The sequence below is a fragment of the Tamandua tetradactyla genome, chromosome 15, assembly GCF_023851605.1.
Source record: "Tamandua tetradactyla isolate mTamTet1 chromosome 15, mTamTet1.pri, whole genome shotgun sequence".
In the NCBI taxonomy this organism is placed as follows: Eukaryota; Metazoa; Chordata; class Mammalia; order Pilosa; family Myrmecophagidae; genus Tamandua; species Tamandua tetradactyla.
In genome coordinates, this window is record NC_135341.1 from 19,064,229 (window position 1) to 19,086,691 (window position 22,463).

Consider the following 22,463-nt stretch of genomic DNA (forward strand, 5'->3'; position numbering starts at 1 on the left):
AACACAGCTGTGTGTGATTCTTTTTAATGCTCATTGACATTGACAGGCAGTTTGAGGCATATTCTGAGTCTCCAGACTTTCACATCTGGAATCACCAGTATGCTGGGTTTTTGCACCCTGTCTCCACTGTTTCTTTTTTCTAACCCCCTCAACAATTTGTACGAGCCACGGAATTTCTCTCACTCACTTCTGTGGCATCACGACCAACTTTTCCAACTTTCCTCTTATCACACTGGAGTTTCTTCTGCTTCTTTAAGACATCTTTCTCTCTCTCAAGTCTTCTCACATTTAGGTCTCAGATATGATTGCCCTTCTCTGATTTCACCTTCATATCACTTATTGTTCACTATTGGAATTCTTTGCTTTTATCTTCACCACAAACCTTAGGCTTTCTGATAGGAGAGTCATATTTGTCTTGCTCACCCCATCACCTTACACAGTTTTTGGCACATACTAGGTACCTTAGAAACAATTGGAAGAATGAAAGAGTTTAAGCATTCAGTAGAAAGGGCTAGCTAGAGTAGTAAATCTAAAGACCTTTGCTCTTAGCCAGGCACCAGAATACTATGCTGTGGGAAGCATGTAGTGATTCCCTGGCGCATAGTAAGTGCTCACTAACTAGAAGCGATTAATAATTTTATGGTTTTGTGTTACTTTTTACTTGCAGCCATCATACATGATTGCCTAATCTTGTGCTTCCTCTGTCTCTATCTCTTCTTTCTCTTCCCTTTAATACTCAGTTTGTTTCTGATATGCCCTAAGGTAGTGGGGCATATATATATTGGGAAGATATGCCCAAATCCTTGTTCCCAAAGAATATAGATTTGAAAGGACACAGGTCTGGTGGACTTAGTGGACTTGTTATAATCCTTTGAACATATGCTTACAGCAAAAGGACTTTTAGTCTTTGACCTTAGTTCTGTAAGGATACCAAATGGTAACCAGTAATAGTACTGATAGAAAGGCTTTGGTAAACAGAGGTTTCACTGTGACAAAGATTAGGGACACCCAAATCAATAGCCAAGCCCTTGGTCTTAAGGCTGGTTCTTTTGAAGCTTATGTATGTGGGTATGACTAAGAATTACTCCCAAAGGACCTCTTTTGTTGCTCAGGTATGGCCTCTCTCTCTCTCTCTAAGCCCAAGACTGCAAGTGAAATCATTTCCCTCCCCTTACGTGGGTCATGACATCCAAGGGTGAAAGTCTCCCTGGTGGCATGGGAGATGACTCCCAGGGATGTGCCTGGCCTTGGCACTGTGAACTCAACAACGCCATCCTGACCAAAAGCGGGAAAAGAAGTGTAACAAATAAGCTATTAGTGGCTGAGAGAGTTCTAATAGAGTCAAGAGACTACTCTGGAGGTTGCTCTTACGCAAGCTTCAATTAGACATTGCTACCTATCATAACTTGCCAAACCCCAACCAAAACCATTCCTAAAGAACACCTAGGGCATTATATCAGATTCTACAAAGGTTCCATGCACTAGGGTAACTTTTCAGAACCTACAACCTCCAGATGGGCCCCTGAAATGCAGAGGGCCTAACCTCTCCATAACATCAAGTATTTCCATCCCCACATCCCATATTATCGACAGCCCCTTCCGACATGAAAAATTTAGAATTGGCATAGCCCAAATATCCCTAAGGAGTGGGAGAAAGACCAAAGGTGATGGTGGAGTTATACAGAGAAGGTGGGATTTTTAACAAATGAGTATGATTGCTGAATCAGTATATTGATATTTCCTTTAGTCTCCAGGATCTTAGAGCAATTAGAAGTAAAAAGCAAAAATTGCGTAATTGTAACCCATACCAAATTCTGAAATCTCTTCCACAGCTAATTGCTGTGATGTGCTTTGAAATTTATTGCTTTTTTGTATATATGTTATTTTTCACAAAAAAAGAAGTAAAACTTGATTGTGATGATAAATGCAGAGCTCTATGATGATGTTGTGAACCATTGATTGGATGCTATACTTTGGATGATTACGTGTTATGGGAATATATAATATGTATCAATAAAACAAAATAAAATTAAAAAGAAGAGCTTTCGTGAAGTGAGATTTTTTAATTAAAATCTTAAAAAACAGGAAGATAAACATGCATTATGCATTCTGGTGTGCAACACCTATGGGTGTTTGCTATGGGGTTAAGATGAAAAAATCAATTTAAAAAAGGCAAATACCCAAAGAAACATGTTTGCAATTGCCTCTCCTCTGAGATGTATACTTGGGGGACCGATGAGTAGAGGGCAAGTTCTTCAAGACTCAGAGCCAAGGAGTCTTAACTTTTTCCTACTGGCTAAAAACATCAAACTTGCTTAGTTGTAGAACATACGATCCATCCTTTTTAATTTTGAAACAGAGAGGATTGATATAGGAAACAGGTAGGTGAACGTCCAGCCACAGCAGAGAAATTTGTATTAACCGAAGCCTGGAATCCAAAGAAGGATGGATGGTTGATTTCAGTGATATTTTGCATGAATATGAAATAATAAGTAACATGCCTAAATCATAAGCATAGAGATTTTTCTCCTTCAGCATGTCTCTAGAGTATTTTTGAAATTCACATATCAATTTCAAAGCTAGCCATGTCAAAGCCAGCTGGATTTCAGCCTTGTGCTAGTTTAGGGTGCTCGCTCCATTCTAGACTCTGTGATATGAGCTTCATAGGTCTGGTCTCATAAAGTGTTCACTCGGAACCCTGATGTAGATATTTTTATTATTTACATAGCACAAGTGAGGAAACTGAGACCTGCAGACATTCAGCAATCTAAATTCTTCAGAGATTAGGATGGAATTGAACTTCAAAACTAGATTTTTCAGAGTTTGAAACTAAAGCTCCTAACCTCTGTGCTGACGCTTTCCCAGTTAGGGGCCTAGATTAGTATTCTCAAGATGATCTTAGGAAGATGTGAGATGATTTTAGGAGGTGTTTTAAATGCTACTTGAATATCTAAGCCAATACTGAGCAATAGATTTTCTTTACAGTTTCTTTTTAATCCTTATAATTATGTGAAAGAATCTCTGATTCTTAAAGGTCTTAAAAGTCTGTCTAGTGCTCATTAATTGTAATAAGGAAATGCAGACCTCAGTCTCAGAACTTTAGGTATCGAATAAAAGGAAGTGGCATTATTTTATTTTTGTTACATTTATTTTTCAAGATACTTTCTGTTTCTGCAAATGAAACTGATTCTCCATTTGAGATAAGTTTCCTTTTAAAACCTATGTATGCATAAAATTCACTTCTTTGTGCTTTATATTTATATTTTGACAAATGTTCGGCATCATTTGACTGCCACCATGATCAGGATGCTGAACAGTCTGTCACCCCCAATATTCTCACGTGCTCCCCTTTATAGTCAACTCCTACCCCCATATCTGGCAACTAATACCTTATTCTCCATCCCTATAGTTTTGTCTTTTATAGAAAAATATCTTATAAATGAAATCATGTGGTACAAGGCATTTTGAATTTGGCTTATCTTTCACTTAGCATAAGGCATTTGAGATCCATCTTAGTTGTATCTATAACGTTGTTGAGTGGTATTTCATTGTATGAAGGTACCACAGTTCAACCATTTACCAGTTGAAGTATCCTTAGATTGTTTCCCAATTTGGGGCAATTGTGCATAAGGCTGCTATAAACATTTGTATGCAGATTTGTTTGTGAACCTAGATTTTCATTACTTTGAGATAAATAGGTAGGTGTGGAAATTTGGGGTCGTATGGTATATGTATCAACTATCAGACTTATCCCAAGTTTCTTTATGATTTTGCATTTTTACCAGTAATGTATGATGAGAGTTTCAGTTGCTCATCATTTTAGCCAAAATTTGGTATTGTAAAATGTTTTTAAAAGCCAGTCTAGCTGAGATGGTATAATCTAGAAATGTCTAGAGTGTATAATGATGGTGACTAAATGTACAAATTTAAAAATGTTTTTGCATGAGGAAGAACAAAGGAATGTCAGTACTGCAGGGTGTTGAAAAATAGAAGGTAATCAATATTATAAAACTTCAACTTACGTGTGAGGCTAAAGCAAAAAATGTTTATTTGGTACAAAATTTATATTTTGACTAGTGCATTTCCTAATATAACTTATGTGGACCGCTTAACTGAGCACCGTAAGTACATGGAAACTTGAGTAGGACGTGAGATTTTGTAGGTTTCTCCAGAGTGATGCCCCAATAAATCCCAGAGTGATTTGAACAGTGAATAAAAAAGTATTTGCAAAGTCTCCTTGGGGCAATGGTGAGAAAGGGGGAAAATTCAACTTCCCCAAGTGAAGAATTCCTGATATTCTCACAAGCAGTGGGACAGCCAAGGCAATAGACTGTGCCCCCACCCAGTCTTGGGATTTATTCACATGAACTTAACCTCACAAAGGATAGGCTAAACTACTTAAAATTAGGCCTAAGAGTCACCCCCAAGAGAACCTCTTTTGTTGCTCAGATGTGGCCCCTCTCTCTCAGCCAACACAACAAGCAAACTCACTGCCCTCCCCGTTCTCTACCTGGGACATGACTCCCAGGGGTTTGGACCTTCCTGGCAACATGCGGCAGAAATCCTAGAATGAGCTGGGACTCAGCACCAAGGAATTGAGAAAACCTTCTCAACCAAAAGGGAGAAGCAAGAAATGAGACAAAATGAAGTATCAATGGCTGAGAGATTCCAGAGTGGAGAGGTTAGCCTGAAGGTTATTCTTATGCATTAAATAGATATCACCTTTTTAGTTAAAGTGTAATGGAGACGCTGGTGGGAACTGCTTGAAAATGTAGAGCTGTGTTCCAGTAGCCATGTTTCTTGAATATGATTGTATAATGCTATAGCTTTTGCAATGTGAGTGTGCAATTGTGAAAACGTTGTGTCTGATGCTTTTTTATCTACCTTATAGACAAATGAATAAAACATATGAATTAAAAATAAATAAATAATAGGGGAAGCAAATGTTAAAATGAATTTAGTAGATTGAAATGCTAGTAATCAGTGGAAGGGCAGGGTAAGAGATATGGTATGTATGAATTTTTTTCTGTTTTTTTTAATTTCTCTTTCTAAACTGATGCGAATGTTCTAAGAAATGATCATGATGATAAATATACAGCTATGTGATGATATTGTGAATTACTAAGCATATGGTAAGAATGTTTGTGTTTGTATGTTGGTATGTTTAATAAATAAAATAGATTTAAAAAAAAAAAAGCCAGTCTAAGCTTTGTATATATGTTATGCTATACAATAAAAAATTTTTTTTAAAAAGCCAGTCTAGGGTAGTGCGATGGTGGCTCAGCAGGCAGAATTCTCATTCACCATACCAGAGACCCGGGTTTGATTCCCAGTGCCTGCCCATGTTTTTTTTTTTCTTTAAAAAAAGCTGTTCTAATAAATTTGTGGTAATTAAATGTTTCCTTTTTACACGAATATCTTTGTTTTTAAAAAGCAGATTGATTTTAAAAGAAAATGTTGAATAAATGCTGCTGCTGATTCCTAGATATAGCAAAAATTGATTGGCAATCGTAGGTGACTGAGTGAATTTGGAGGAATAACATGTACTACGATGCTCCATCTCCATTGTCTTAAGAATGAACAGGCTGAGGTTCTCCTGGATATCTAACCAATTTTAAGCAGTATAAACAATGGTTTTATTATAGAAAATGATTGTCTTTCCTTATCACAGAGGAGTTGAGACGTGGCTATCGTTTTCTAAAGTCTTGGTCTTAGAGTACAATGCAGGATCCAGATTTATTTAACTGCAGGTGATATCATTGAGTATTAATAACTTAATTTTAGGGCCTGGTGGAGTAATGATTCTTGTATTAACAATCTGGCCTTGCGATCATTTGGTTTATTGCTGAGTGAGATCTTAACGTGGACAGCTTGTCTTTAAACCTGGTGGTGTTGGGAATATGGCACAGTGGGAAGTGGCGTATACATGCCTTGCCATTAGGATATTTTTGCTGTTCTAACTGGACATTACAGGAGAATTTCCATAATAAGAAGGGGAACTAAATGAGCTGTGAGAACACTTTCCTTTCTGTAGCCATGGTTTATGGAATTTGATAAGAAAAGTCACTTTTGGTTTTCTTCCCCCAAAGGTCATTCAATCCAGGTTAAAAACATTAAAAGTTTATGAACCATAAAATGTACATAAGAAGCAAGTAGCAACTCAACCTTTTCTGGACAGACTTTTGGGGACATTGCTAAGGCATACAGTGCCATTCAGTAGGGCATAGATAAAATTAATTAATTCAGTTATGATCTGGTGGCAGAAAGTATCGATGGTCTTCATTAATTTGGTGCAAATCTAGTAGGTTCTTTGACACTTTTTTTTGTTAAATAAGAACTCTGTTTAAGTATCTGAAGAGTTTGAGGTTTTTAAAGACAAATTAGGTAGAAAAATAGTAACAATTTCTCCTCCACTTTATTTGTAGTATAGTCTAAATAATAGCTCAAGGTAAGTGTTGGTGTTGATGTTGGTTTTCTATGAGATGGGGAACCTTGGGGCATATTTGTGTGATTCATTTGGAAACTGTAATTCCTTTGAACACTTTTGGAGGGACTGACTATTGAACTATTCAAATATTCGAATGTCAAAGATATTTGAGTAGGAAGTCCAAGACACAGGTCTTTCAAGAGTTCTTAATTAATTTATTTTATAAAATTCCAAAACAACCACAGGTTCATTGATACAATTCAGAGTATGAAAGAAATTTAAAGAAAGAGATATTCATTTCATCTTTTCCCATTGCTGATTCCACACTTCTGAGCTTACCACTGTTGCTGCTTTAGCACTTTTCTACACATTTGGCTATTTAACTTTGTGAATATAAACACATAAAATATGCAGCATATATATAGGACTTTCTTTTCTATTTTCTAAGAAGATGCCATGATATTTTATACCTTATTCTGTAGCTTGGTTGGATCACTTACCTGTATGTCACAGACATTCCTTCTGGTAAGTGCATGTAGATGTAAGCGCTCTTTTACATGGCCATAGAATTTTCCTGAGTGAATCCACCATTTTTCATTCAGGCATTCTTATACTCATAAGTAATCATTTTGTTGTTGTCGTTGCTAATGTTGTTTTGGAGAGCTGCTTTTGTTTGGGACTTAGTTTTTTTTCCCCCTCAAACCATGCTGCCCCAAATTTCTAAGACAATTTTTCTGAAAGAACCAAGCCTGTGAGAACCCAACAAAAATTTCTAGGACAAAATAGGGTTTGACTAGATCCTTTATCAAAACATATATGAGTTTTAAAAGTAAGGGTTCCCTGTACAAGTAAGAATGTTGCTGTTGGCTATAAATGGTTGCTTGTTATTATTGTGAGAGCCAGAAGTGCTTTGGGGCCTTTGCTTATTGCTGGGCAGCACAGAAAATAACCTCATGGTGGAGAGCAGCACTGGCTAATCTGGTAGCCACCAGCCACGTATGGCTATTTCAACTTCAAATAATTAAAATTAAATAAAAATTTAAATTCAGTTCCCCAGTCAGTCTAGCCACTTTTCAGATTGTGTTCAATAACCACGTGTGGTTAGTGGCCTCTGCGTTAGAAAGCACAGAGGTGGAAAACATTCATCCTCACGGAAAGTTCTTTGGACAATGAGGATTTCGAATGAGGGGTGCTGAAAAGTCAGACCATCTGGGTTTGAATCATAGCTCTGCCCAGCTTCCCTCTTCTCTGGCCATCAAAAGCTCACCTTCCTCATCAGTAACATGAGTATAATAATCCTTTCTTCAGAGTTTCTTGTGAGAATTGAGTATGGTAATACCTTGCCTAGTGCTGTGTCCAGTAAATGGAAAGACCTTATTCTTTTTCTAGTGTTAGATCTGGGTTTTGTTTGGGGGGGGGGGCGGGGGGGCGGCAATATGTTTATTAGCTTAAAGCTGTAAAGTATTGCTGGGCTGATTTCTAGCTAGACAAGCAGAGGCAGTGTTAAAGCTAAAGAAAACTCTGCTTTGTCATCCTGGAGATTAAAAAAAAATTTTTTTTAATATGCTGTCTCTGGGAAACATGACAGAATTTGTTTTACTCCTCTTCTGTCAGGAAGTAACCCTTCTGGCTTTGTTAGAAGCATGGTTTGTAATAATTGTACCCACCCCAGATGGCTCCTTGAAAACCCTTTGAAATACCATCTGCCAGGCGTGTGTCCAGCCGGCAGCCCGTCATTCTGTTACAAGAAAAGAGGAGGCGGGGTCTCCTCCCCCAGCCCTTTGCTCCCTAGCGCCGCTGAATAGTCGGATCGTGTTGGTCCAGACCCTGGGCAGGTTGCTCACAGGAAAATTGGGAGTCAACCTCCTGCTAGCCTTGCGTCTTGGGAAGGTTCTGTCTGGGTAATAAACCCTGAAGGTTTTGTAGGTGGAGATTTATCAGCCCACCTACCCCCTTTGCCTGCAGTTTCAAGGCCATTCTAAGCATATTTATTTACATGGGAAAATGTTATCTGCTGGTTTAATTTTTCCTCTAAATTGTTGCATTTTTAACATTGTTGATTCTTAAGAATCCTTTCAGGGAATTAAGATGCAGGAATGATTTTTGTCTTTAAAGTAAATCTGACAGATTGGGTCTGAAGACATGGTTGAAAGAAATGACAAAGATAAGATGCCTAAAGAAAGAGGAAAAAAAAATGTCTTGTCTGGTTTTGGAAGACTTAAAAATACCAGCACATCTTTTGTTTGGTTTTGTTTTATCCTTATCTTCTTTTAGGGAAAATGGATTAAGTTAATGGAATATTGGTGTAGTGGTTAGTATGAGAGATGCCATATAGAACATACTCAGGACAGATTCTTTTACAGGTCGTTTTAAGCAGGTTCTTTCTATTCTTGCATTGCACTGGTATTTCTCAGTATGATGAGAAACAGTATGATGACTGTGTCTTGAAAGGAGCCAGCTGAGCAGCCTTTTCACTTGGCTCCAAGACTTCGCACCCTCCTCCTTGACTCCTGTCTTGCTGACTGCCCCTTCCTGGTCTCCTCTGAGATCTTCCTCCTTTTCTGGTTCTAAAACCAGAGAATCTTAGTATTCAACCCAAACCTCTTCTTTTTCTGCGTGCTCTCCCTTAGATGTCCTCTTTCTGTCTCTTACCTGCAAGTGCCAGTGGTTTTCTGATCACTTCTAAGTTCATGTTCCCACCTCTGCCCAAATAGTTACATTTACTAGGTCTCTCTGCACCCGCGTGTCTAAGAGGCATTGCAAACCTAACGTGTCCAGAAATGGACTCTTGACTGTTTTCCTTGTAAAACCATTTCCCTCCGTTGTCTTGATCTCTAAATGATTTAACCCATTTACCTAGGTTAAAAAAATACGAAGCCACTTTATTCTTCTGTCTTTCCTGCACACCTCATCCTGCCCATCAGCAGGTCCTGTTAGGTCCGTCTTTGAGATATAGACCTAGCGCGATGTGATGAACTGACATACTTACACTGCGTCTATCCTGGGGACTGTTTTGCAGCTATCTAAGTTATTGACCTTTCATAACAGAACTCTGGCTGCTTCTACCACCTCCATCCCACTCTTCTAGTCTGCATTCTGATTCCCTCTCACCTGGATGCAGTAGTAGCTACCTGACTTGTTTTTCTGCTTCTGATTTTGCCTTCCCACCCCACCCCCATTCTGCCCAGAACTTGTTCTCTGTACCACTGAATAGTCTCTTAAACATTAGAAGCGAATCATGGCACAACCTTGCCCAAAACCTTCTACTAGCTTCGCATCATCCCTGAAATAAAACCTGAAGTGTAATCTGTGGCTCCATAATCTGGTCCCTTGCTTGCATTTCCATCCTCTTTCTCATCAGTTTGTTACAATTGCGCTGACCTTTTTGCGCAATTAAGGTGACCAGTCTATTTCCACATCAAAGCCTTTGCTATTCCTTCTGCCTAGGATGCTTTTCTCATCAGTTTAAATGGCATGTCCTTAGCCAGGACTTTCCCCATCACCTGTATTCACTCCCTACCTTGCTCTCTTACTGCAAGACATTTTTTAACCTGTGTTGCTCTGAGATACCTGTTACCCTTTAACCTATGTTTTTGTACAGAATTCTCTCTACCTGAAATTATATGCCGTATTTATTCATATACATATTTATTTTCTGTCTTGTATAGTCTGTGGGCTTTGTGTTGTACACTCATGTTTTCCCAGGACCTAAATCAATGCCTGCCACATATTGCAGCCTCAGTAAATAATTTCTTAATAAGCAAAATATATAATGATGTTTATATGATGACATACACATATATAATACCAGAGATGATGATTATTATTATAGTGGGGTTTTAACTGTAAGATTCTATCAGTGCATTGTAACCATAGCACAAACTCTAATCTACTAACCGTTATTGGGCTAAGCCCTCTAAAAGGGTTATCTATTCAATACATACAACAGTCCTAAAGGCACCATTGTTATCCCTATTTTGTAGATGAGGAAACTGAGAAATAACAGAATCCAAGGAACACGGCCAAAACAAATGGAGGAAGCAGTCCATAAATCCATCAGCCCTAATCCAGACCTCTGTTCTTCATCACTATATAATAATGTCTTTGTTTCTCAAGCATATACTGTGTACCTGATACTTGAGATGTAAATTTAGCAATTATAAACTACCATAAGGGATTCATCATTGTCTCCTAGGAGAACCAGGAATGGGAACAAATTAGGAAAGTTTGATTACATTTATCAACATTTTGTAAGCAGACTTCTTTAATCGGAAAGACCTAGTATACAATAAGTAAACATTTGTAACAGAACCACTCTGTGGACAACTTGCTACTCTTTTAAAACTTCCATTTCAAATTATAGAAAATTGGGCTCATTTGAAGTTTGATTTAGCCTGAGTAAAGTACGCAACATCGAGTGTTTTGACATCCAGTGTCAGTGCATGGCCATGGCCATTGACATCAGCAAGCGATCAGAGACAGCCTAGGGCTAGGAGCCTTGTAGTCATTAGAGAAGTTGCTTATTTAGTTCATTTAAAGTTCAATGAAGAGATCCTAGGAAGAGGGAAAAATCCCTGCTTATTAGATAGGAAAATATACCTTAAAGCACCCAGGTGGGGTTGTGCGAGGGTAGTTCAGTGGTGGAATTCCCGCCTGCCATGCAGGAGACCCAGGTTTGATTCCCAGCCGATGCACTTCCCCAAAACAAACAAACAAGCAAACAAAAAACCAAACCAAACAAAAATTCAACGAATGGTGCTGCAATAAGTGAATACTCACATTGAAAAAGAATGAAATGTGACCCCCGCCATACAGCATACAAAGAAATAAAAAGAAGCACAGAGGTAACGGTGCCTTACAAACTGAGCCATGTTGCTCCTGCCTCCTAATTTGCATGTAGGAAGAGAAATCATGGGGTTTTTTTCATCCCCCTTTAGTACTTAGCATACTCTCTTAATATGCACTATGTGATTGCTTCTTGGTTTATTTTCTTGGTATGTGTGTAAACCGCATTCTCCCCATTGCTTCCACAACTTCTGGCTGAGATTGGTCTAAAATGCTGAGGCCCCAGCCTAACACGTGAGCTGGTTGACTTAAATACTCTATATTATTTCAAAAGAGCAATTGTTCTATATATTAATCATTAAGAAGATGGCCAGATTAAATCAGTGGGGGTATTTTCTAGCAAATGCAATGTACTTTCTCTCCAGTCAGAGTTTATGGGTGGCCTCCTTTTTGCTAAACATATTAATTACAAGGAGAACAGCAGCATTTTAATCCCTGGGAAATGTCCAGCCACAGATCTGGGGTGATCACATTTCTATAGTGATATGTTTATGCACTGCTTGTCATTTTCTTCAAAGGGTTTATTATGCTAGAACTTGCCAGATGTATTGACGAACACAAGAATTCCAAGGCCTGTGATGAAAATATAAACCCCTTAGTTTATAAGCTTAAGGCAGATAACTTTTTAGTATTTACTGGCGTCCTAAACGCTGCTGGTTGTGAATGTTGTCTATATAAAATCTGGTTCACTTTTTTAATTCAGTGCATTTTAACAAATGGTGAAACTTTTCCTGGGTTACCTATCTGAATTGATTTTATTTCTCCTATTGGGGGTCCCAAGCTTTGGGTGGGTGTAAGTGAGAATGCTGTTATCTTAGAAAGGAAAAATTCCCTTTACCAGGTCCCTGTCTGGACAAAGAAGTCAGGCAGAGTCTTGGGTACTCCAGCCTACTGAACAGGTTATTTTAATTACACCTGGATTTGGCGCTTCCTGGTTTGGTTGACTGAGAGTGTCTTGTGCTCTTGTCTTTTCTGCTGCAGGCACAACCCGATCTCCCAGAGAAGGAGAAGTGCCTGGCGTGGACTATAACTTTCTGACTGTGAAGGAGTTCTTGGACCTCGAGCAGAGCGGAACTCTTTTGGAAGTTGGCACCTATGAAGGTGAGCTTACTTGTACAGCTCCAATGATGCCCCTGTCCTGGGCACATCAGGGATTCCAAAGAATGTAAAGCAAAATATTCTGTGGTTTAGGGAGATATGAAAAACAAGAGTTTGCAGTTTACCTTAATCTGATTAATAATAAGAAAATAATGGGATGAGGCTTTGTGGCGCTCTTTAAAAATAGTATTGTGTCTTCTTTTTTTTCTTCCAGAAATTTTCTCCTGAATTTCTTAATTTAGATGGGTGTATCTATGTTTTAATATCCATATGTATGGTGTTAGAAAGAAGAAAAAGAAAGAATTATAGTTAATCACAAAAGATGACCTTATGGGTAGTGTTCATTGTTTTTATCTTGAGGAAATAATTTTTACCATTATTTGGGCTTCCAGTGTACTTGTTTGAGTAGACAATAATTGACATGGTTCCTAAAGCAAAATCTCCTTTGTACACCTGTCTCCCACCTGCCCAGTTCCTAATTCTCCTTTCCCCCAATACTACAACTAATTTTATTAGTTTCTTTTATTCTCTTTTGAGACTTCTTTATATAAATACAAATAAATAACTATGTGTATGTGTGTACACATATGAGCTTGTGCTCTTATTTCTTATTTGATACCTGGCTCTTTTTATTTAGCAATATATGTTATAGGTCTTTGCACTTCAGTGATAGTGCAATTCTTGTTTTCCTTTAGTTATAATATAATTCCTTTGTATTAGCAGAGCATAAATTTTTTAACTTCTTGCTGGATAAACATTATAGTCGTTTTCTGTTTTTGATATTTCAAAATACTACTGCTTTGAGTATTTGAACAAACATTATTTCACAGAGGTGAAAATATACCAAAAGATGAGATTCCCCCAAATAGATTGCCTGCTCAAAGCCAAATGTGGGGAAAACATTAAAGTTAACATATTTTTAAAACAACATTATGGCTTAATTGCTTTTTGGAGTGTTGTTATCATTTGAGACAGACTTGGTGTAATATGGACATCAGTTAGCTAGGTCAAATTATTAACTTGGTCACATTATTAGATTATGTGTACCTTTTTCTAAACTCTTCAGATTTTGGGTATTTTGGACAATCAACAGGGGTATTTTAAAGATTAGATCGTAAAAAGTAAATATAAAGAAGACTGTTACTTTGTTACACACGTTCTAAATTTCACGTGTTCATAGCTGGTCTTATGGGCAGTGACCAACAGTCAAATGCTGATCATGACTCTTAGATAAACTGCTCCTGGTTTGGATATTATTTGCAGAGGAAAGGGGTGAAGGTGTTATCTTCTTCCTCCTATTAATACTCTTTTCCAAATTGTGAATAGATATTGGACAGTGGTGAGATGTTAAGAAGTTCCTTATTGTGTGCACATGAGTAATTTCCAAGTATTCTCAATTACCAATTTGCTTAGCGCCCTAGAGGCACTGGAATGTGATGAGTGGTTGGTGGGCTGGGAGGGGATCTGAGAATGCCCAAAGTGAGAGAGATGCATTAAGGTCCAGGAAAAAAGCGACGGAAGGGAGCAGGACTAAGCGGATGTACCAGGAGCTTCTTCGACATGTTGTCCTTTAGATGTGAACCTTTTTAGAGCAAATATGTGCTGTCTTTCATTAGCAGAAAATGGATTGTTCTTATTTGAAATCAGTCATTATGTCTGTCTGGGGAGCTTGAGTTCCCTGATATACAAGCCATCTATTTGCATTTTTGGAGGGGTTAGGGGTGGGAGTGATTATGCAAAGAGAAAGAATAGCAGGTTGAACTGGAAAAGCCTGTGACTTAGAGGCAACAATTGTCTAAGAAAAAAGGAAGGAAAGTAGACTCATTTTATTGAAATGTTTATGTGACAAGTGATATGAGAGGTGGAGTCATTTAATGCCATCATTGCAACAGAGATGGCTATAATTATCACCCAGTTGTTAGACGGAGATGCCGAGGAGACCTAGTGGCATTAAGTAACTTTTACTAGGCTGTATAGCTTGTTATGGAATGCTGGAACTGCAACCAAACCCATCTCTGACTTTCAAATCCCACACACTTCTCTGAACACACCAAGAATATCCTGGATATAACTAAAAAGTCATGGAAAATTACCCATTAGTATTTCAGCCTATTTTCCTGGTGTGTTGCCATAGGGAAACAGTTTCAGAGAATTTCTAATTGTCTTATTTAAAACTGGTTCTGTGAATGTTACTTTGTTATTTTGGACTTGAAATTTTCCTGTGCCCAGGATTATCTATTCCTTTTTTTATTTTATTTTAACCCATTTGACTATACAGTGTTTTTCAGCCTTTGACCTTTTAGCAGTATAATTTCCCTACCATATGAGACTACTCAGAATTTGTTGGAAGTGACCAGAGTATATTATGTTGACTCGTATAAGCTGAAAGCAAATGGAATTTTTATTAAATGCCAGGTGCTGGCATAGAAATGGGGCTGGAGAGCTCTTTAGAGAGCTTCCTCTGTCTTTGCCTCCCCTGGACAAGCCCCACCATGGCAGCTGCTGTTGTTTGTGGACAGGCTCTGTAATGGGCCTGCTTGAGTTTGAATGTCAGCCCCTTCCCTTACTGAGCTGTGTGCCTCAGGCAAGTTCCTCACTGCCCCCTGGCTCCATTTTCCCTTTGTTAAATGAGGATAATGTTCATGCCTTCCTCAAAGGTAGGATTAAATGAGACAATAATTGCGAAGGGTTTAGCACGTAAAAGCTCTCCATCAGCATTAGCACTTAGATGTACACATACTGGTCTGCAGTCGCCACCTTAGTGGATTTCCCCTCCCTTCTTTTAGTCAGTACAGCAGCAGATTACCAGTAAAATAGCTTCATTTACTTCCCAGCCACTCAGCGTCTTTCCCCCCACCTTGAATTTCTTTTTCTCTGCCTGTCCTGGACCAAAGGAGCAAAAATCGGCTACAACACAAACTTTAAAATTTTCTTAAATAAAGGCAATACATGTACATGGTAGCATAATTTCAATAGTATGAGAACCAAAAAATATTTAAGACTGAGGGAAAGTTGCCTTCCCCTTCCCTAAAGGTTACCATTGTTAAAGGATCTAGTGTTCCGAAAACTTGAACATAAGCAATATGTGCATATGTAATCTTGTTTATTTCACTCTAGTCGTGTTCGTCTCATTTAATATATCTTGGAGATCTTCCACTTCTCCCTATACAGTTCTTCTTTGTTCTTTATAAATGCTGCACAGTAACCCTGTGTATGGGTAGACATACTTTATTTAAGCAGTTTCCTGTTGATGTGCATTTAGGATGCCCTTGCCTGCTCCCCACCCCCTTTTGGTGATGGTTTTATAAGCAGTGCTGCAGTGAGCTTCCTTTAACAAATATCTCTGTGACCATTATGAGTTTCAATAAGGTAAGTTTCTAGCACTGCAATTTTAAAGTAAGCTTTTCTAAGCACGTATAGTTCATTTCCACAGGTATTTATTGAGCACTTACTTTGGGTTAGACATTATGCTGAAAAATAGGATAGAAGATCAAAGCTGCTCTGCCTTTGAAGGAGCTTATGCTGTTTATTCATTTATTTTTGCTAACACTGTGCAATGCATGCTGTGCTCTGGGTGCCCCTACATGCACTAATTCTCATTTAACCTTCCTAACAACCCTGTGAGGTGGATACTGTTTTCCCCATTGTAAAGAAGGGGCCCAGAGTTCATGTGGCTCAGAGAAAGAGCTGGGATTCAAACCCAGGCTCTCTGGCTCTAGGGTCTGTACTCTATAACTCCTCAGTCTTGTGAAGCAAATTAAATTTAAGTAATTTCAAGAAAAGCCATGAATGTTCTGAAAGGGGAACTACAGGATGCTCAGGAAAGCCTATAGCAAGGGTCCTATGTGTAATCTACCATCAGAGGAGGACTCCTTGAGGAGGTGGCATTTGAACTGACGCTTGTCGGAAGATTATGTCAAATCACCTTAGAAGCTCATCATAGCAGGTGTTCTACCTTAGAAGCCAGCATGGGCCAGAAGCTTGAAATCCAGAGTGCAGGGACAAGGTAAACCAAGAGGAGGTCAGAAGGATGGCTAGTAGAGTGTAAGGGGAAAGAACCCCATCTTGCTTCCTTTAGAGCTGTGCTGTGTGGTAGAACTTTCTGCAGTGATGGAAATGTTCAGTATTCTGAGCTGTCTAGTATGGAAGCCACTAGCCACATGTAGCTATTGAGACTGAGAAACAGAATTTAAATTAAATTCAGTTTAAACTAACTTGAATGTAAAATTACTTTGTAATTTTTTACATTTACTTTTACAATGTAAAAAAAAAGTCACTTACTGCTGGTGGCTGCCATATTTTGCTGTATAGTTATAAAATAAAAGTTTCAGAAAGGAAGAGTGAGGACCTTTATTTAAGAAGATCCTTCCCTTCTCACCCAACAGTCTTCAGAAAGCAGAGCAGCTGATCTTTGAGTCAAGTTCTTTTAAAAATGAACAGTTTCATTTCCTCACAAAGATGTCCCTGTGCAAGGGTGGTGATTTTCTTTTTGGGGCACGTTCAGTGGCCTTGTATATGGCAGGCAGGGGAAGTTATCCCAGAAAACTTCAAGACCCAGTAACCTATAGGATTTTCTTTCAGGCCCAATAGTTGAGATTTAGGATTATTTTCAGGACTGTAGGGTTTTAGACTTGGAAACGCAATTGAGATAATCTCTTTAATTAATAAGCTGAGGTCCAGAGAGCGAGACTGGTCTAAAACACTGAAGAGAATTAGGGGAAAAACCTAGCCACAGGCCCCCATCCAGGTCATGTGGCAGTCAGGGCTGTGACCCTGTGAACTGGGCCACACTGTGGATGCAGGTCTTTCCCACATCTGCTGCTTGGAAACTGGCATTTCTTTTGTAGACTGATCACTAGTTTTCTCATTTATCCATTTATTCATTAAAGATAAAATGGTGAGTAGAAATAGAATAGATAGATATGGTCACCTTCCTTATGGGTCTTAGAGTCTAGTAGATGAGACACATTGTTCAAATAATCACACAGATAAATATATAGCTTTAAGTTTGTGAAGTTCTATGAAGAATTCCATAGGATGGGGAGATATGATCTCTACAGAGGCTGGGAAAGCCTCCTTGGAGAAGTAGTAATTGAGATGAGATCTCAGTTAGGTGAGTTGGTGAGTTGGAGTTAGGGTCACTAGATTTATACATAAAAATTCAGAATGCCCAGTCCTGTGTTTAATCTGGCAACCCTCGTTGGAGTTAGCTTTCGACTACAGTGATGGTGGTTGTAATAAAGTCAACTGACACTAGAAATATTAACATGATTGAAAAGTTGGACTTGATGCATTGGCTATGGTGAGAAGAGGATAGGAGCAGCAGGTGATGATAAGCCTCCTAGGATAACTCCTGGTTTCTTTCTTGTGTAACTGGATAGATGGTGTACCATTTGCTAAGGTAAGAAACACTGAAACAGGATCAAGTGGTGGTGATGGGCCAGAGACTCTTATTACGAGACTTCCCATTCCCCAGCTAGAACACTGGTAGTTGTGCTCCAAAAGAGTAGAAGCCGTTCCTCTACTCTTTTGAGGTCAGGGCATAGAATTTGCTAGTGGGTCTTGTAATTGATCATTGCTTTGCAATTTGAGCATTCTCCTCATTTTATCACTGAACAGAATCAGCATCAGTGCACATCAAGGCAAAGGCAAGAAATAAGCATGTCTTTCTTCCTTGCTAATTGTGGCACTGAGCTAATTTATTTGATATGGTGCTTGAAATAAATCAACCAAACCATCTCCCTTTTGCCTTCCTTTTCTTTTTTTTTTTTTTTTTCCTGTTGACATTTTTGCTCAGCAAGACAGGTTGCTGCCTCAGCCAGCCCTTGGGACTTCTCTAGGGGAGAGTTTACAAGGGCTGAACTATTCAATGGGGGGTGGCTCCAAACATGCCCATTATACAAATACCTCTGGGTAGAAGAGGCTGATTATATGCTTTGAGTAAATGTAAAGGTTTTCCTTCAGCATGGAAGTGCAATGCCAGTGTGACATTTCAAATTGGAGTTATGGGTTGCATATTTCTGCATGTTAATTAGGAAGAGGGATGTCAACATTCAATAATGTTACTGTTTTGCTTCCTAGAAGGTCTGGAAACACAGCTGCCAAGGGTATACTTTTTGGGGAACAGAGATAAAGCAGGGGTGAAGAGGGTTCTTGTTTGTCATTGAGGAAAATGAGACAGTCTGGAGTCTCATTCTTTGGCAGTCCCTAGAAGCCTTCTGTTGTGATAAGCTCTGTTGGCAAACCATGCCATGGAATGTTCTGTTGATAAGGAAAGAAACTAAATGGAATCTTTGCTTAATTGGCTATTCCTCTGCATACCTGAGGAAGAGAAGGGGTGAGGAAAGTTTTGCTTAATTTCTTACCCAGAGATCCCCAAAGATTCCTGGAGTTCAGAGCATACAAATTTGTGTTTCAATTCCAGTTATCACTTATTGTGTGAATTTCTTTCTTCATCTGAAAATGGGAATATCAATGCCTACTCTTCTAGGATTATTTTAAAGATTGGAATTGGTGAATGTATGGGTGTACGATTAAACTTACTTGTTGATAATATTCTTTGAATATATCTTTTGATAATAATATCCTCTTCTGCATCCTAGAGCTACTGTCTGCCTACAACATCAGGCACAGTTTAAGATTGCTACTATTTATTTTATGCTAACATTATGTTATGTACACTGCTAAGTACCTTACAAACACTAATTTAATCTTCATAAAAATCCTATATGGTATTGTGGTGGCTTGGAGCTGTGTACCCCAAGAAAACATGTTCTTAAATTTAATCCATTCCTGTGGGTACGTGTGGTTGTAAATGGAACCTTTTGATGCGGCTACTCAGTTAAGATGTGGCCCAGCCGAATTAGGAGGGATCTTAACCCTATGACTGAAGGCCTTATAGGGAAGGGTGCAGTGAGAGACAAAGCCAGAGGGAGCAGCCAGAAGGGAAAGGAGAAGCCAGTAGAGGCCACCATGTACATTGCCAGGTGACAGAAAGCCCAGGACCAAGGAGCCACCAGCAGCCAGTATCACAATATCAGTCTTCTGGAAGAAAGCTTTCATTGTCTAGATGGCACCTTGATTTTAGACTTCACCTAGCCTTGAAATCATAAGGCAATGATTTCCATTGTTTAAGTCAAAACATTGCATGTTATTTGTTTTCACAGCCAGGAAACTAAAACAGATGTTTACTACTATTATGTTTACTTTACTCCATGGGAATTGAGACTGGAAGGAGAGAGTCCGTACCTCAGGGTGACAAACTATTAACTGATATTGCTTTTTATGGTCTTATATTTGAAGCCAAATGACACTAGCAAGGGCAGACATCTAATTGTAAGACTTTGGTTTATTGTCCTTGCGTGTATATAAATCATGTTTTAATGGGGTAGGGCAGGTAGGAAAAAGAAGGGTGAAGAGAAAGTGATGGGAGTTTTATGAATGACACCATCCTAGGTTGAGCAAACAAATGGCAAAGTGAAGTGATGCAGATCTAAGATAATCCAGATATAATTGATGGACTGAAATGAAACTGCTGTGAGTCATGCTATTAAAAACCAGATCCACGCACACGTGTTTAGGAGGATCCCAGGCTTGAATTCATGTATCTCCACTTGTCCATTCCTTCATTCTGCAAAGAGTTACCAAGTGATAGCATGTGTCAGGGCTTGGGGATGTAATAGTGCACAGAAATAGCTGTGGTTCCTTTCTCATGAAGTTCATAGTCTAGGGTAAATGGTAGATAGTGATTCATGAAACAATCTCACAAATATAGCAAGGGGCTTTGGGTAGGAGACGGATGGTTCCATGGAAGCACATAAAGGCGGCTTTGATCTAGCCTCTGGGGACAGTGGCACTCACTGTCCCTGAGGATGAGCAGGTAGTAGTGAGGCAGAGAGCAGTGGGAAGAGCTTGTGCAAAAGCTGTGAGCTGCAGGGGGCCCTGTTTGCATGTGGGGGGTGGAAGAAGACCAGGGGCGGTGGAACAGAAAGAGCAAGGGGAGGGCAGCTGTGAAGCGTGCCTGGAGAGCTAGCAAGGGTCAGATTATTCCTGGCCTTAAGGCCAAGGCAAAAGCAGATATGCTTTATTATGTTCATGCCTTTATATCCTGTGTACATGTCTGTGCCTTGCACATTTAAAAAGAGTAAGATTTTTTGCTTTTCCTTTGCCCCCCCCCCAAAAAAAAAAAAAAACCTCAATTTTTGCCTTATTGGGAGTGAAAGTCTTTGTCAGAAAATATTTTCTTTGGCTTGGTCCTGGCTAGAGAGCGTGCCTGGTAATTAAGGCCAGCAGTAGCTTCCTTTTACATCTTCCCCTGCCTTCCCCTTCCCTCCCTTGCCACCATCCCTATTGGGTTTTATTGTAGAACCAGTTCTGAAAATAGTATCAGACACACACACACACACATTACCACTTGGGAGAGAGCCCGGTCATCTCAGGAAGTGTGCACTGGGTAACATGGAGATTGTGGGGCCGTCAGGCTTGTGTCTCCTAGGAACTGTGCAGCCTGCCAAGGGATGATCCAAATTAGATGTTTAATCATTTGCAATTCTGCAGATGAATTTTATTTAATACCATTAAGTGATAGATACAGTCAGCACACAGAATCTGTAAGGGATGTATTTCTGCCTTGGCTAGAATTTGCTTGATTGAAAGCGAGTAGAAACTATTGATAAGGTGGGGAGTTTTCTGGAAGGTGGGAGTCATGAACCCAAATGCCTGAGGAGCCAAGCAGGTAGCATAGAGGGTGAAAGGTGCTGGGAGGCACCAGGAAGAGCTGCAGTGACAGTGGCAAACAGGAGAGCGCTGGGCTCATGTTGTCCATTGTTGCCGTAAAATCTGTTCAGAGCATGGACCCTCTGGCGGAAAGCGCAGGGGCCAAAGACAAATTCAGCAAAGATCAATTCACTTAAAGGCCAATTGTGTAAATTCTTGGGAAGTTTTTAAAGATTTTGGTTTCCCTACTTTTGCCTCTGTCCAAGCCCCTGCATCCACTCATGGTTGTTGGGTTGCAGCAGCCTTAGGGCACTATTTCCAGATTAAGTCCAGGATGCTTGTCTGGCATGGAAAGGGGCTGGGGCAGAAACAAAGGTTGGAGCAAAACTAAAACTTGTTCGCAGAAGTCCTGAATTTAGTGACTGTGGGGGGGGGGGGGGCATTAGTATGATTTGATACATACTTGCCCATTGGTGCTGCCTATAAGGGATGGGGCACCCAAGCTTATAGTTTGTCAAGTGACAAGTCTGAAACATATAATTTTTAAATGTTGGTCACAAATCCAAATTATTTTTAAACAATATGTGGGGAAAAAAACCATCAGTGAAGGAGTTTGTACTCACTGTGCTGGAAAGCTTATTTGTTACAATATGGGAAATAAAACATGTTGGAGAAATTTGAATAATCATACCTTATAGTTTACAGAGTGCCTTCAAAAAATTTTCATTGTTTAATCTTCACCATAATCCTGTAAGATGGTATGGGCTAGTGCTACCGTGGCCATTTCACAGGGAATTACTAGCGGTACTGAGTATAAGCCCAAGGTTGTTTGGTCCTTGGCAGGTTTACTTGCCTTATCCCTTTGCATCAGTAAAAGAATGGCATTCAGTTATCATGTGCCAGGAACTTTACACACATTATTTTATTAATCCTTGTGTAATTAGCCTCATTTTAAAGATTAGAAACATAACTCTATCACCATTTCACGGCATGTATCGTCTAGTGCCAGAATCTAGCATGGTGTAAAAGCTTTAAATGGACTATCTCATGTTATCTTCATAGCAATTGTGTAGATGACAGACCCTTAGAATCCTTATTTTACAGATGAGGACAAAGACTTTAAAAAAAAAAAGGTTAAATGACTTGGCCAATGTCACATGGCTAGTTAGTGGTTGAAGCTGGGATTTGAACCCCTTGCTGTCTTTTCCAAGCTCTTTGACTACATGTACTGAGACTCCCAGTATTGTTTATGCCTGCACATTAGATGGAATCACATGAAATTGCTGATGTTCAACAGTTTGTCTTCTACAGTAGCCGTTTCATGTGGTTCAACCTAGTATGTACATTATCTATCTCCAATCAATCTTAAACTCATTTC

At 39.2% G+C, this 22,463-nt stretch overlaps 1 protein-coding gene across 7 annotated transcripts in view; it reads left to right on the forward strand.

Moving 5' to 3' along the window:
• MAGI1 (membrane associated guanylate kinase, WW and PDZ domain containing 1) overlaps positions 1 to 22,463 on the forward strand; it is a 708,398-nt gene that overhangs the window by 561,030 nt on the left and 124,905 nt on the right. For all 7 annotated transcript variants that reach the window (XM_077128768.1, XM_077128769.1, XM_077128772.1 and 4 more), the window contains exon 3: positions 12,254 to 12,373. In XM_077128768.1, coding sequence (XP_076984883.1) covers positions 12,254 to 12,373 — 120 coding nt within the window. The remainder of the gene's footprint in view (positions 1 to 12,253; positions 12,374 to 22,463) is intronic.